The 17077-nt window shown below is 33.7% G+C and overlaps 1 protein-coding gene across 1 annotated transcript in view; it reads left to right on the top strand.

Annotated features, from left to right (window-relative positions):
- Window positions 1-17077, top strand: part of LOC129799563 (protein phosphatase PP2A 55 kDa regulatory subunit) — an 88312-nt gene extending 71235 nt beyond the window's left edge. The window contains 2 exon segments of the mRNA XM_055843583.1: window positions 35-838; window positions 9719-17077. Coding sequence (XP_055699558.1) covers window positions 35-838; window positions 9719-10087 — 1173 coding nt within the window. The 3' untranslated portion in view covers window positions 10088-17077.

The following is a 17077-nucleotide window of genomic DNA, read 5'->3' as shown; positions in this document are numbered from 1 at the left end:
CATTTTTTTTGTTGTTGCTGTTTGGTTTTTGCAGAGAGATGCAGCATCGAAGAGTTCTGTGCCGCGACGAGGCGAATACAATGTGTATTCAACATTTCAATCACATGAGCCTGAGTTTGATTACCTGAAGTCGTTAGAAATAGAAGAGAAGATAAATAAAATACGATGGCTAAAGAGGAAGAATCAGGCACATTTTCTCCTTTCGACAAATGATAAAACCATAAAGTTGTGGAAGGTATCTGAGAGGGATAAGAAGGTTGAGGGGTACAATACGAAAGAAGATACGGGAATTGTGCGGGATCCGAGTTTGATAACAGCCCTCAGGGTACCAACGATAAAGCCAATGGATCTAATGGTTGAGGCATCACCGAGGAGGATCTTTGCCAATGCTCATACCTATCACATTAATTCAATATCGGTAAATTCGGATCAGGAGACATACCTGTCAGCCGATGATTTACGTATAAATTTGTGGCATTTAGAAATAACTGATCAGAGTTTCAATATTGTCGATATAAAGCCAACAAATATGGAAGAATTGACTGAAGTGATTACAGCTGCGGAATTTCATCCGACCGAATGCAATTTGCTTGTGTATTCGAGTAGCAAGGGCACAATTCGGCTATGTGATATGAGGGCGGCAGCCCTGTGCGATCGCCATGCCAAGCAATTCGAGGAACCGGAAGACCCCACGAATCGCAGTTTCTTCAGCGAAATCATCAGTTCGATAAGTGATGTTAAGTTGAGCAATTCGGGTCGTTATATGATCTCGAGGGACTATCTCAGCATAAAAGTGTGGGATCTGCATATGGAGACTAAGCCAATTGAGACGTATCCGGTGAGTCTAATTTTTTTTGTTTTTTTTTTTTAAACTTTTTTTTAATATGTCTTATTGATAGGCTTTAACATTTTGATCATGACTTTGCAAAGAAACATTTTTTAAAAGTCCTTTTATAGAGAATTATTTACTTTGTCTGTGAATTAAGCTTTCACTGTGAAAAAGAGAGGAGATTATTTTTTCGTTATAACGGTTAGAATTTTCAGATATAAAAATATATATAGCAAATGCATGAAAATTTGCTGCTGCAAATTCACTTAGGCTTTATCACAATCTTGCACATTGAAGTTCACCATGGCTGACAAAATGACTAACGAAATGCTCGAACCCGTAACTTAGATACTATACCTTAAAAGTTATGTTGCACCACTTACCATTAACCGGTTCACAAACGATTTGAACCGATTTAGAAATCACAAGAAAAATATTTCAAAATAGCTTAAGGGTGATTATAGCTCCGGCGCACCTTTTAGATCAGGAAAAATTCATTAAATCGAAATTCGAATCCCTTTCTTTCTCACCGGTTTTTTCATATGTCTATCTCACTTTTGCACACTCTTCTTCTTCTTTTAAACATCACAACAAATTCAATTTAGATCAATCGAATTTGGAGTGAGACAGACATATGGAAAGTGCATGCCATTAGAACAAATTTTTGTACAAAAATTGTTTATCGGTTCATTACCGGTTCATAATCGAATGGAATCGGTTTGGACTTGTCAAAAACTCCAAGACCTTTCGAACGAGCCCAAACGTGATATTATTTGGTTGAAAAATACGCTCTCTTAAGTTTTTTTTTAACATTTGACCTTGAAAAACCGTTATTAGGAATGTAATGCTCGCCTAGGTGACCTTTAAAACATGTTTAAAATGAAAAAAGCGCACTAAGCATTTTTGAACAGTTTAAAGGGAAAAATTAGAGGCATGTTAATGGTTCAAGGGGCAGCTTATGGGGTACGTCTCTCGAAGGTCCCAAATCTCTAACTGCAATGGTTTGACCTCTAACCGTGGTAACGGGCGGGCGAACTGACAAACAGCTTTACACCACATACCATAAATCGTCTGAAACGCGAAGATATGTTGAGAAAAATGGTCCCTTAGGGGTAGAAGATGGAAAAATTTTGAGGATGAAAAAAAACCGGGGAATTATAGGGGAGACTGGGGCAAAAAGTCACAAAACGGATATTTTATTTTTTTACAAGCTACTCGAGCGCTTCAAAAATTTCTAATTAGTGCAGTTTTATAGGAAATTTACTACTCTACATCTTTGTGAAAGTCATTCTCCTCTATTTTGTAAGGAAATACATTTAACGAGCTGCTTTCTAAAAGGAAAATTTGTGACTGTTTTCTAAAAGGAAATGGAGTATTATCATATTTTGATTTGCTTTATTACGGGCTTTCGTAAATTAAAAAAATAGCTAGGTGAAATATTTTCATAGGAAATTTATTCCTCTCCAGCTTTTTAAAATACAGTTTTCTCTATCTGAACGAGAAAAGCGCTTTTCACGCTATTTTGGAAAAAAACACACAAAAGACTGCAAATCCTTTGACCAATGCAAACAAAGAGCGGCGACATATGGAAATGACGTTTCTTTTCAACGTGGGACATCAAAAATTGTTTCGGTCTTTCTTACTTTTTTCTCCATACCTTTTGTTACTTTTTACCCCAAGTGGCCATTTTCAATATAAGGATTTCTGGAGAAAAGAATCTTTGAATTCAAATCATTTAGAAAATATTTACCAATGTGTCAATTTTGGCCTTGGTCAAAATTGATATCTGCTGTAAGGAAAATATTTCAAAAATAGGGCTAAAAATTTCAATATATTTTTTTTTATTTTCTGAATTCCTTGTTCGAATTCTAAGAAAATTCTGACTTTAAAGATGGTCTATGGAGGCCATCTATGGAAAAAATTTTACACCACTATCTCTTTTATCTTGGAAGATATTGAATTTTCAATTTGTGACTTTTTGCCCCAGTCTCCTCCCCTACTGCTCTCTCTGTGTAATTCGAGAAGTAAGATCAAGAGAGATCTAGTTTTCCGGCCACTACCTGTTACATATCATCAGACTGAAAATTCATTAGAAAAAAACTAATCTTCATGTTATTTTAACAACTTTAGAGATAATTTTTTTTTATAAAGATAGCCGTGTAACCCTCAATACGCCTGGAAAAGTAACGACGATTTCGGATCATTATCGTAAGGGTAATATTAATATTACCCTTACTATTATTGTTATTTTAACTGTTTTGGATTTTTCTCACAGTCAACCACAATTAATTTTAGTCCACGCCCTCTTTAAAGGGGTGGACAACTGCAGGTGAAATTATTCCACTAACCTTACTGTTCTATGCAACATTCAGCTCTTGAAAATTTCCCCCAAAAGTGTCCCTCAAAATCAAAAATCAATATCAAGATTATTTTCCCTTACAATCTTGTGGCATGAGAAAAATAAAGAAGTTAGGAAAAATACGGTAGAGATAATGTTATTTAGGTAAAATTATAAAAAAAAAGTGAAAATGAGATTCGCAAAGTCCGTTCTGGAAATGCTTCCCCGAATGTACTTTGACAAATAAAATATGTCTTAGAGGAACGTATTTAGACAGTTTCTAAATTTGGACGCTTTGAGGGTAAAATTGGACACTAAAAATAAATTGATTAAAATTATGGATTTTATTCCAATATTTGATGAATAATGAATTCTATCTAAATATTTGTTCTTTTTGGAAGATTTTAACACTAAATACGTTAAATTTTGAATATAATTTGAGTTAAAATTGCTTTGTTGAAAATTTGAGTGTGAGCAATTGCTTACGAGAAATATGACAGAACTTTGTGTTTACTTCAGTCTTATTTAGCCGTGGTGAGGTACTAACAATGTTTCTTTGCTTTTTTGAGTGATATTATTGAATATTCATTGAATATTGTGTTGATTCACATTATTAGTGATTTGTACATTTGACCTGAAGTGAGATTTGCCTTGTGAATTACGTTTTTCGTGTGAAAAATGGGAAATTTTCTAAGAGATTCACCAGTGAGGTGATACTCCTTATTTTGGACATTTTGGACAGCTAAAATTTCGTGAAATTTTAGCTTTTGTGATGACTAGGTTGGACAAATGCCTGGAGAAACAAAGGAGCATCATCTCTACGAAAGAGATATAGTGAACAAAGCCTTGAAAGGCTCCCGGAAAGGCCAGGGAATGAGCGAATCCGCACGTACTTGGAGTACCGAAATCAATTCACTTTAGTGAATGACATAGCAAATTCCCTAACATAAACAGGAAGAGGACTTGGTTAAGATAGGTTTTTGAAATGGGCAATTTGAAATGGGTCATGAAAAACAATGGGCGTCCTTTTGAGGCGAATTAGCTGTCCAAATTTACAGCCAAGTTGTCCAAATTAATAACCAAGTTGTCCAAAATAGGAGTCAAATTCACCTCTACATATCAATTCAATTTTAATGTATTAAAACTAATTTTAGTAAAAAAAAGACGATAAATACCTTGCCAAGTTTCTAAGCAACCCTTCTGAAAAATGAGTAACAAAAAAGTCAATTAGTATTGAAAATATCGCACTTCAAACTTGGAACATCGATGCTTATAAGCAGACTGTCCAAAATTATGAGCCTTTACCCTATCGAGATACAAAACTTGTAATAGTGTCTCTCCATGTGAATCAATTCTAGAATAATCGCTTTAGGATATATCACAGATAATTAGTTTTTATTTGCATTCTCTGTACTTTGTGGCGAAAATTCAGCAAACTCATCAGACAAGTATACAAATATTTCTTGAAATCTTGGTTTTTAGTTAAAATATTTTATGCTCCACAAATATGTCGCGTCAGAACATGAAATCTTGATGAAATATTTAACATCTTGAAATTTTGAACTTAATCTTGGTCTCAGAATTGATACAAAAATCTCCATATGGTTTATTAGGGTATCGGACAAAATCCCGAAAATCAAAATCCCAAATTTTTAAAAGTGTCATAAAAGGAGGGAAATTTTCTGTGTCGTGGGAAATTATTCTACACATTGTCCTCCATATAATTTCATTATTATGTCCCTCAGCAAATTCTTTTTGCTCTGAGCGTCCTAATTTAAATCTCACGTGGTAGTAATCACTGAAGGAGCATGGTTAAGAATTAATAACCATGTTTACTATTTACTCAGAAATTCATTAATTACATCACTGCAAGAGAAAGGGTTAAAAAATTATTATAACTAAAGTTATGCAATTTTCATTGTGTTTATTAAAGAGTCAGAAAAAAGAATCTTTAATAGATAAGGGCACTCAGAAGAATGTGTAAAAAAAAATTGTTATCAGGTACAATCGCGAAAAAGGGAGAAAAATTACAAACACACAGCACTATATTGGACATTGTGTTTGAGCAACTAGAGAAAGAATGAGAGTGATAAGGGACGATTTTGTTAACATACAATACGACCTTCAGTGACGCTCTTGATAATAATTTACACAAGTTTAAAGAGAGAGAGAGAGGGAGAGGATAAGAGAGAAGGAGACGGATAAGTAGCTGAAATAGTCGACTCAGCTGCTCTAGTTGCGATAAACAATAAATATTAGCGTCAAATTTGATAAGTGAACTTCATCTAGAAAAGTTTTTGCTCTACAAAATATAATAACATTTTGATTGAAACGAAATTTTGCACTGAATTGATTATAATAGAATTTTATTGAATTACATTTTATTTGTGAGAAAAAAAACAGAGTTTTGCTTGTGATTTATTGCTTCTGTTCCGGAGAGATATCTCTTTATATTTTTTTTAACTTTAATTTATTGAAGGCCGCTAGTTGATAAAACACGAGATTTTACCTGATCGTGTAGAATATCATAAGCTCTTTCATTGGGAGGAACTCTCTGAAAGAAGAATATTTTATATAATTTATATATTTCAACTTTTTCACTCTCCGATCGTTTTAGCGGAAGATTATTTTTTCAATAGCAGCATCACATTAATAGATTCAGAAAACTTTTTAGATGGAATTTTATTTACAAAGAACAGCAGTTTAGAGCGGAAGTTACCTGAAATGTTTTTGTTATTTCAGTTTAAATTTTATTCTTCATTGCTTGACCTTAGAACCTTTTTGCCTCTATTTTTTGAGTTATTAAATCGCCATCAAATCACTGATAATGTTTTTTTTAACTCTTTAATCTCATTAAAATTAGCTCGTAATGCTTACTCAATTCTATTCTTATATTTTCGGGATTGGAAATATTATTATAGGCGTTCAGATGAGAAAAATAAAAAAATAAAATTAATTTCAATGTATTCTGATTGTTAAACCAATATTAAAAAAAATTATGGAAATGATGAGAAGAAACATTCGGGTTAGGAAAGTGCCCATGCTTCGTACGATTCCAAGCTTCATAATGACTAGATTTCTTCTGATTCTCAATAAATGTGGCTCCGCAATATATTTTAAAAACAGGACACTTTCCTATAATTTTTTAAACTATGGGTGCGATAAATCACATTTATTGAGAATCATACTCTTTCACATTCTTCTTCTTCTTTTGCACATCAAACCAAATTAAATTTGGTTTAATCCAATTTCGAGACAGAATAGGATATACTTATACAAATCTTTTGAGAAAAAAGGGACGCGAATTTCGTTTTCACGAAATTTTAGCAATCTAAAAGGTGTGCCGGAGGAATTAGTTTGACTTATGGGAAGGGGGGGGGGGGTCTTCCGAAGGTCCCAAGTCGCTATCTCTAAGCGTTTGGCCTCTAGAGCTTGTGACAGCCGGACGGACAGATGGACAAACAGCGTGACGACATTTCTCAGAAATCGTCTGAAACGCGAAGATTTGTTGACAAAAGTGGTCCCCAGGAGATGGAAGGTGGAAATTTGGGGGGGCGTTAATATTCCCTTCATTTCCAAAACCGTGTTTTTGTAGGATTGCTCGAAACGCGTGCGATTTTTTTTTTCATTTTTGGATATGTTTTAGAGATTACCCACGCGGACATTTTGTCCTTATACGACAATACCGTTGAATCATTTTTAATAACGGTTTTTCAAGGTCAAAGGTTAAAAAGACACTACATGGTAAAAAATTTCGGCACATATTTGTTCCAAAAATTAGCTCGTCCACGGGCACCGTAATTTTTGGACAATCTTGTTCATTTTACGAGAATCAAAAAGATAATCAATATTAATAACGAATTTGTTCCAAAATGTAGCTCGTCCACGAACACCGAAAATTTTTGGATTACATTTGTACCTTCCAGGGGAAACAAAAGGATACCCAATATTAGTAACGAATTTGTTCTAAAAAATAGCTCGTCTAGTATAAAATCGTATCCCTCCTCCTCTCACACTCAGTCACCCGTCACCGAAGCGAAGAGGACGCCAAATCTGTGGCAGTTTTTGTGCTACATGGTTTCACTTTTTTAATTCGAGATTCCCTTTCCCTCCTGCTGCCAGCAACTCGCATATGATTTCGTTATGCACGCGTCTGTATAAAACACTCTTAAGTTGATTTTTATTTAATGTTCCTTATGAACTTTCGCCACCGAAATCCATCTCGACTGAAGTATAGGCCTTAACTGTAAGACGAAATCACTTACACGAATTTATTCCCGACAATGGGAACAAAAAGATTGCCCATACGAGTAACAATTTCGTTCCATATATTACCTCGTCCACGGACACCGAAAATTTTTGGAACAAATATGTTACAGATGCAGGAATAATATTGTATAAAAAATAAAACAATTTGTTCCTGACAATAGGAACAAAACAGCCGAGTGCAACAAATTTTATTCCAACTTTCAAGAGCAAATTTGTACAATACGAAATCAAATCAAATTTGTAGGCATCACACTGTATCGAAACGGTTCCAAAAGAAAACTCTAACAAAATTGTAACTATGGCCTCAATTCTGAGACCAAGATCAAGAAAATTTCAAGACTTTGGTATTCTGAAATCAAAAAATCAAAACCCAAGATGTCAAATCTGTCAAATGTCTTGGAATCTTGAACTCCAAGACACAAACCCTGTAGATATCAAAATTTGCAATTCTGGAACCAATATTTCAAGATTTCAAGGCGTCAAATTTCTTGTTTTCTTGAAATAATTTCAAGAACCTCTCGGAGGTGCTTGGAATTTTCAAGATACTAACAATTTGAAGAGTTTCATGCGGAAATCGTTTTTGATGAAGAATATTTCTACAAGAGATGATACAAAAAGAGAATGATGCCATTTACATCGCCGCATTGGATTGAGATTGAATTGTCCCAAAATTGGATTTTCGGACAATTCAGTTTTAATCTAATGCGACAATCTAAATTATTTTAAGGAATCATTTAGATTGCGGCCTTAGATTGAGACTTAATGATCCGAAATCCAATTTTGGAACAATTCAAACCCAATCTAATGCGGCGATGTAAATAGCCTCAATGACTATGAAAAATACTTTGTTTGATCTTGTAATTTAATCGTAATGGTTCAAAGCGTTTTAGATGTACATTTTAAAGTACAACACCCTGAGAATACCTGCGAAAGAGTGGCATCTCTCATAAGCATTTTAGGGTTTATCACACGTCACAAGTTTTGTGTGCACTTCTTTTATTCTCGATAATATCCTGTCTCCTGTCATATATCATATTTAATACAACCTATAATTATTTTTTTCTAATTTATATGGCGAAATTTCAATAAATTCGGCAAAGAAATGCAGATATTTGTCAGAAATTACGTGTCGTTAAGTGTGGAAAATCTTGAAATCTTGGTTCTTACCTAAGACATTTTAAGTTCCATAAATGCTTTGCGTCAGAATATGAAAACTTGATTTTTGAAATATTTGACAGCTTGAAATTTTGATCTTGATCTTGGTCTCAGAATTGAGGCCTATATTTCGTAACAAAACTGTAAAGAATTTTTTTTGGAATAAACAAATATCTTGTCTAGGTACAAATTGATTCCAAAAAGATTGTTCCAAGGAAAATTTGTTCCAATATTTTGATCAGTGTCCAAAAGTTTTTACCGTGTAGAAAGCGCATTTATCAAGCAAATGGGCTCATGTTCGAGCTCGTTGGAAAGGTCTTGCAATTTCCTATAAAATTGAACCGGTTTCAATTGGTTCGGAATCGGTAATGAACCGATTCATAGCCGATAACTAATTTTTATCCGAAAATCAATTCTATTTAGTTTTAACACAATTTTGGAGGATCTTTTGAACGATTTATGAATCGGTTTAAATTGGTTGAGAACCGGTCAATGATAAATGATACGAAAGTACTTTTAAGATATAGCATTCTAAGTCACGAGTTCGAGCATTTTGCAAAGCCTGGGACGCTTTGCCACCCCTTATTCTTCCGGATTTTCTTTCCGGAAACATTCTTAACATTATTATTATATTATATATTGTGATCTCACAAAATTTCATTATACACCTGTTTGTTGTGGTTGAAGAAATCCTTTCGAGAGAGCGTAGTAAAAGTACTTTCTTCTCATTAAGGAATTTTCTTTGTGAGATTTTTTTTCTCAATGCAAAAAGGAAAAGTGTTTTGATAGAGATTAATGGTTTTAAAAGGTTACCTTTTCCTGGATTGTATCACAGCGTATACAATATTCACTTATTCTTTCTTCATCTAATGCTAAGTCTTAAGTACATGATAATAAAAAGTAATTATGTTTTATGTCCTGTCCATTTCTGTGATTAAGAATCAAGGCAACTAGGCACAGAGGAGATTAAAGTAGACAAATAATAAATTATAATGTTTAAGCCTTCAGCAAAGAGTTTATCTCAAGACTTAAGATTTTTTTTTCTGAAATTTTCTTTGATATTGAGAGGATTTTCCATAAACTAAATATTCTTTTTTTTTGGTGTTCTTTTATTTTTTTCTTTGCAGGTTCATGAATATTTAAGGTCTAAGCTATGTTCACTGTATGAGACCGATTGCATTTTTGATAAGTTCGAATGCTGCTGGAATGGCAGTGATACGGCGATAATGACGGGAAGTTACAATAATTTCTTCCGTGTATTTGATCGCAATACAAAGAAGGATGTGACATTGGAGGCATCGCGGGATATTATAAAGCCTAAGACGGTGCTGAAGCCAAGGAAGGTTTGTACGGGGGGTAAGAGGAAAAAAGACGAGATTAGTGTGGACTGTTTGGATTTCAATAAGAAAATCCTTCACACGGCCTGGCATCCACTAGAGAATATTATAGCTGTTGCGGCGACCAATAACTTATTCATCTTTCAGGATAAATTTTAGCCAACATTTTTTTTCTTCTCCATATTCATCACTCCTCCATGCTACTCCCCCCTTCCTTTCATCCATTTTCTCTTTATTACTCTCAGTCTTTTCCATAATAAACAAATGGCACAATGTACATCAAAAGTATCTCTTCACTAATTTCCTTCGTTCTCTTTCTCATCCTCTTTTGTTCTTGTCTCTCCAAATCTAAGCTCCACAGATGCCTCCCCAATCTCCCCATTAAAAAAAATTCTCATTCGATAGGAGAACGATCTTTTCAGAGGATGCGAGGAGGAAAATTCAAAGAGATATATACCATGAATGCAATGTGAAAATGCAATCACCAAACGCGTTTTTATCAAATTTTTGCAAAAGAAGAAAAAGAAAAACATTGTTCATATCCCTCAGCATATTATTTTAAATTTTTTTTTTCGGTTCAAACGAGAGAGAATGGATTGATAGAAATTTGTGTAAATCATAGAGATATTAACAGACTTTAGTATAATTTTTTTTAGTAAAGAAAAAAATAATTAGTTTTTGGTTACCGCATTTCTCTGTAATGTAAAAAGAAAAAGATAAGAAAATAGAATGAAAAAAAAACGGAATGAGAACAAGAAAAAGTATAAGCTGTAGAAAGAAAAAGAAAATCATAATAGAGAAAAGATTTAAGAAAAAAAAGAAGAAACTTTATAATGGAGCAAATGAATTCATTAAAAAAAGAAGATAAAAAAAAAACAGACATTTAACATATAGTATAAAGAAAAAACATGGAGAAAAAGCGTAATTTTATGAAATGGACGAAAAATAGCAATTATCGTGGAATAGAAAATAAAGATGAAGTGGATGCTGTAGCGATTTTTGCCGAATAAACGTGTCGTTCTTTTCGCAAATTTGGAAAAAAAAATAGCTGAAAGGGCTTTCTCTGCAAGGTCCTGAAATTTGTTCTAAACTCACCCTATAGCCAAACGATGTGGAAATTCCATCGGATTTCCAGAGATTATATTTAGAGATTCCAGAGATTTTATCGCGACAAGTCGCCTGGATTTCCGAAGAATATTACACGAAATATCCGCGTAGTGCTCAATGGTAATTTCCGCACATTTTTTTTTATGAATGTTCATTAGGGTGAAAGGAAGACCTTTTGACACTTTAAAAAGTCGTGGCAGAACTTATTGACACCCTACTCTGTATCATTTGGAATAGGAAATTCGAATACTTATCCTTATGGAAAAACGCAGAATAATGAAAAAACGTTATATTGCTTAGATTTTATTAAATGCAATAAATAAATTTCAGCATTTTGACAAAAGTGTCAGTAGGGGCTCCCTGTCGAAGAGGTGTTCCTTCGTCCCTATATTCCATGGAATTTTCCGCGGAATAATTCCATACTGTCACATTTGCGGTGGAATGTACCACAAGATGATTGGAAACAGTGTTCTCTTGATTTTCACAATTTTATTCTCTATGACGTTTCGAGGATAGATGTCCTCCTCATCAGGGATCCAATATTCTGTTGTCAGTCTATCGAATGGTGCACATTACGGCAGAAGTCGTTATTCAAGTCCAAGTGCAGTGTAGTAATTGTCGCTCGAGAATAAAATTATGAAAATCTCGAGAGGTTTAGTGTTTCCGTCTAAAAAGGTCAAAAAAGATGTCTTAAGAAACCAAAAAAAGTTACGCCTAAAAGACTGGAAAAACAACAATTTGGAAGACCGTAAAAAACATCTTAGAAGACCAGAATAATGACGACTCAGGAGACAGAAAATTGTGTACGTCGAGAACAGAAAATTTAAGCATAAAAAAACCGAAAGATCATGGTTTTGGTTAAGGGAAAAAGGAAAAAAGACTGTCAGAGATAATGTCCACTTATGAGGGGGTCATGCAAGACGGGCAGTCGATAACTCTTACCGTTTGACCTCTACCTCGGAAACAAACTTCAAATCGAGTAAAAAAAAATTTCCGAAGAAAAATGATTCGATTATCGGTAATTAACCGATTCCTTGCCGATGAAGACCGATCTAGCCGAGTTCAAAATTTAAAGACCTTTCGAAAAGATCCAAATTTAACTAAATCGGTTGAAAAATGAGCCTCCCAAAGTGGTTGACATTTGACATTCAATATTTCAAAATGGCGAATTTTCTCGTCATAGGCCTGATTTTGCGAAATGTTCGTGTGGAGTACCACTAGGGTAAATTAAGCTAATTCAAAACCTGTTCCAAATGGAAATTTTTCACTACTCCAAAAGGAAACATCACTGTTTTCATGGTAAATACAGTCCCAAATTACTATATTTATATATTTTCTATACCACAGTTTCATTATTTAGTTATTTTTGCTCCAAATAAGGCGAAAATCCATTCATATTTACAAATTTTAATTTGTTAATTTCTCAGAAAAACTAAAAGTGTACCTTTTCACCATCGAATTTTTCATCGATCGACCATGTTTTCCAATGAAAAGCACAATAAAGTGACTGTTGTTCTTTCGTTTTGTTTAATATTTATGTCATATTTCTGGATAATATTAATTAAATTATGTGCTAATCTTTATTGTTAACGGTACGTGAAGTTTTCAAAAGATATAATTACCTATTTCGTGAAAAAAAAAGGGTTTTTCTGAAGTGTCTGAAAATGCTTCAATAGGAAACCCCGGAAATATAATTTTTTGGAGAGATTTTCTTATTGTTTTTTAAGGGAAAGAAGAAAAGACCAGGAAGAAGAACAAATTCTGCACTCAAGAGCAACTCAACAAGGTTTTAGAAGCCTTTCGTCGCGGTTTTACTTACGCTGTTTGTCTCCAATTAGAAACTTTCCCTTGTCTCCATTTGGATTAATATGTTTCCAATAGAAGCATTTTACACTCGCGTATTTTTCTTGTATTTGAGAAGTTTTCAAATTATATCTAAGGAATTTTCACTAAACAGTAACATTCTAGAAGAGTCAAGGACCAAATTTATGTAATTCTCTTCAAAAAAAATATGAACTTAATATGTTGAATCTTCTGTCAAAGTTAAAGCGTCTGGAAATGGTTTTGAATTTGGACATTTACCCTAAAACATATCTGAAAATTATTGAAAATAAGTGCTTTTCGTTCGTTTTCCCGAAATATTTTGCAATTAAATAGTGTTATGAATATGGGTGGCGGAGCGCCATCATTCAAACGGATCCATGGCCTCGATTGAGTGAAAACATTCTGGTTCTAATTTCTGAAGAATACCCCATAATCCTTAGTTAGGGAATGAACTAGCTTCAAGGTTTTTTGATATAAAGTACCTAAAATGACTTCAAGGAGAAATCTTATAAACTCCGACGCTTCCATTGTCATGTAGAACAGTATATCTCCGTCGTTAGCGGCAGGGGTATCTTTAAAGTCTTCAGTATATGGGGCGATTCTTAGGATTCGTCCCCTAGCCAACTACCGATAAGTCCCAAGGTGACTCGCCTTGCCAAATGTTCCCATTTTGCGGATTCGACATGAACAGTGGAGCTCGTATCTGGTCAGACATTTCTGGCTGGTTGACGAGGTGTTTATTGCAAGCCCAGGAGCTTCTTCATTCACACAGGCGACTCATTATACACTGTGTTTAATACCACAGACAATTCGGGTCATGAAGAGGCATTTTCAAGCTCCTCATTTTTTGGTCCATTTCCCCAACATTGAGTCCCTTGTCACTTAAACGCATACGCGTTGCACTCCCGAAGTATGGAGTTTAAGTGTAAAAATGACACCAGATCAAACAGCAAGTGCTTTACATTAATCTTGGACTAGACTTGAGCAGCGCATGAATGAGCAAACTGCTCTAGAGCAACTTACTACTTCGTGGAGCGTTTTATTTCAGTGAAGATACCCACCAGAATGCTGCTCAAAGTAGTCTGTGTTGCTCGCATGAATTATAGCTTAAGGGTAAAAAGTCTATGCATCACAATCACGGAATTTTTTAAGGTGAAACTCATGAATTTTCAACTCGAAATATTAGTTACGGATTTTTAGGCAGATATTTCGCATTAAATTCCATAGAGTTCTATCAGAAAGATGTCGGAAATTACCACTGGAACTAGGATTTTGTATAAAAATTTCAAGATAGTATCCATAAAGTGTATTCACATAATTTACCTGAAAATTCTTTGATTTTTTAAAATGAAATCAGCGCATCAATATGATAGATATTCATCGGAATTCCATGCTATTCGGAATATTAGCGATTTGTCCATGGAATCTCTATGGATTTTCCAGTACACTGCAAATTCACCAAGGGTTTGGCTATAGGGTTAAATTGAAAAAGCTTCATTTCAATGGCAACAGCTGATCACATTTTATGAACAACAAAATAACAATGGAATATTTACAGAGAGCAGCGCAAGCGAATTAGAGAAAAAAACATAAACTTTTTGAAATAACCTAGAAGTTCATTTATATGAAAAAAAAGAAAAAAAAACTAAGTGGAATTGCAAAAGAAAGAGAAGCAAAAAATAGTAGAGTCATCTTGTAATAAAGTAAAATTAAAGAATATTTTTATAAAATGATAAAATAAGTATTTGTAAAACAAATGATTTGTGAAGTGTGGGGGGAACGATGATGAGAACTGAGGGACAAAAAAAAGTAATTCGAAAAGCAACACAAGAAATCACAAATAGGACAAAAAATGGATTATTTTTCTGTTAACTTTTAAGTTTGACTTTTAGCTGAAATCATTTATTGCTGGTTCTATTTTTTTCCTTTTTTATTATATTAATATTTTTTTTATTTGAAAACTAAATGAAATTCTAGGAAATCAAATGGAGGATCTTGTAGCAACTTCTTATTTTTTTCTGTTAAATCTAGCCAAATGGGGTAAGAATGAGAGAAAAATTAGCAATGCAAGTATTTTTAACGTGAAAAAAAGAGCAAAAGAAAAACTATTTTAAACATTATGTCTTCCTGAGTTTGCCTCTTTATGCCTCAAATTTTTCTCTCTTCTTACCAGATTAAAATTCATTAAGACTTTCCTTGTCACAGAAAAAAAAGAAAGAATGGCATCATTTCATTTTGTAGGATTTTTCCTTTAATTTTCGTATTTTTTCAGAAAGATCAAGCTGAATTCCATAAGCTTTATCCGTGAGTTATTTTAGGCCACGCCCCTTGAGAGACTATGATCATTTATTGAGGACGGACTAGCGTGAAAATATATCCTCGTTTTTGCATTGCGAGTGTTATTTTTGTGCAAGACGACTTTTACATTTCAGAATAACAGACAAAAAATTGAGGTATTTAATTGGCATGAAAGTAACCCGTGGTAGGCGTGGCTTACTTAATGAATAATATTTTCTTTGCTGATTACTTTAAACTTTTAGATTGAAAGATAAAATGGACTTAATACTTGAAATGTGTCTAGGAGAAGCTGCAATTTTCAGAGTTTGTTTATCCAACGAGCGGTCATACTGAGAGTAAACTCGAAGGCTTTCAAGCAAATGACTAAGCTAAGGCGGCTAATGTTAGCTATAAATCAAGTAGGTTACATAAAAATCACTTTCCATTGTGTTATACCGAGCTTCAGACCTAAAGCTTATGCCATAACTAGACATGACGGAAAAATAGACTTTGATTTTGCTCTTTAATTCTTCATTCTTCATTAATTGGATGGTGAACTTCACAGTGAAGAATTGTGAAAAAGTCCAAGTGCAGTGCAGCAGCAGATTTTGCTACCTGTACGTGATTTTTCCTCCACATTCGAAACCTAATGAAGAGGACGTCGTGAAAAATTAAAGATAAAAAATCAAGAAAGGTCTAATTTCCATCCACTATTTGCTTCAGGAACTGGGCTAAAACTCTAGCCTGAAGACCGTTTTTCATGCTTTAAGTTCTGACTATTCTCATTAAATCTGTTCATGTGACAGTTCTCGCTTAAGTTCTGAATACGTCCCTAGGTCTTATTTTTAATACAAGGTGGAACCAGATTGAAAACAAAGACAGTTCCGCCTTTATTCAGGGCATATCTGAAGTTTGTACTTCAGATATGTCAGCTATGTCAGATATATCAGCGATTTCGAGTGGTTCTAGAAGATTTAATGAGCAACTTTTCACTTTTTAGTATTAAAAGATCAAATGGGCGTGACTTTAGAACAAGCTGGTTCGCAGATTTTCTTATTTAATTAAAACTTATCTTCTAATAGTTTGTAACAGTAATATTTACATTTTTAGGCTTATTCCACGACAAAAAATAAGAAAAATTTCGAAATTCTTTTTTATACAATAAAAATGGAGGGCGTGGTCTAATGTTTATGAGCGGGGCCGGCGGGCTATAAAGTTTTACTATGCTTAAAATTTTTAAGGTAACGTGACAGGGATTTATCATTATTATTGTATAAAATATTTAAAATTACGGCCCTAAATTTTTTGATCATAAATCCTGAAGTAGGCGTGGTCTAATTTTAAATGGGTGGAGCTTATTTGGAAAATTCATCATTTGTTTTTTTTTCAAATGCAATTTAAAAAGAAAATTGCTACAAAATGAAGGATTGCCATGTTCTATTTCTTAAACTTCAATGATTTGATTTACATTAAATATAGAAATAATCCGTGCCTTCCTCCGTTATGAGTTGACTAAAATTAACCAACAGGAGTTTGTACGAGAGAACAGAGTGCAAGACAAAAGTTTAATTTTCCTTTAAATGAAATTTATTTAGTGCATTGCATCTCTTGTAAATATCTGCAGTGATTATTAAAATGAAATAAAAATTATGATAAAAGAATACCGCATGCTTTTTTGAACGATATCACGTGAATTTATTTAATTTTTTGATTTTCCTTTTAAAGCAAATATCGCTCAAATCAATCGGGTGCCAAAATTGTCTAAGTTTATTTTCATATACCACCAAATTCACTCTAAAAATGCTGAAGAGATTTTTTTTTAAAAATTATCTGCAACAAATTTTGGACAACTTTAGAGTGCCATAGAGTTTCTTATCTTATTTTTAAAATGCGCAAAATTGAGCGAAAAGTGAATAAAAAGAATGCCCAGTTAATGATAAA

Source organism: Phlebotomus papatasi, chromosome 1 (assembly GCF_024763615.1).
Source record: "Phlebotomus papatasi isolate M1 chromosome 1, Ppap_2.1, whole genome shotgun sequence".
Taxonomy (NCBI): Eukaryota; Metazoa; Arthropoda; class Insecta; order Diptera; family Psychodidae; genus Phlebotomus; species Phlebotomus papatasi.
This window is presented reverse-complemented; position numbering and strand designations above follow the sequence as displayed.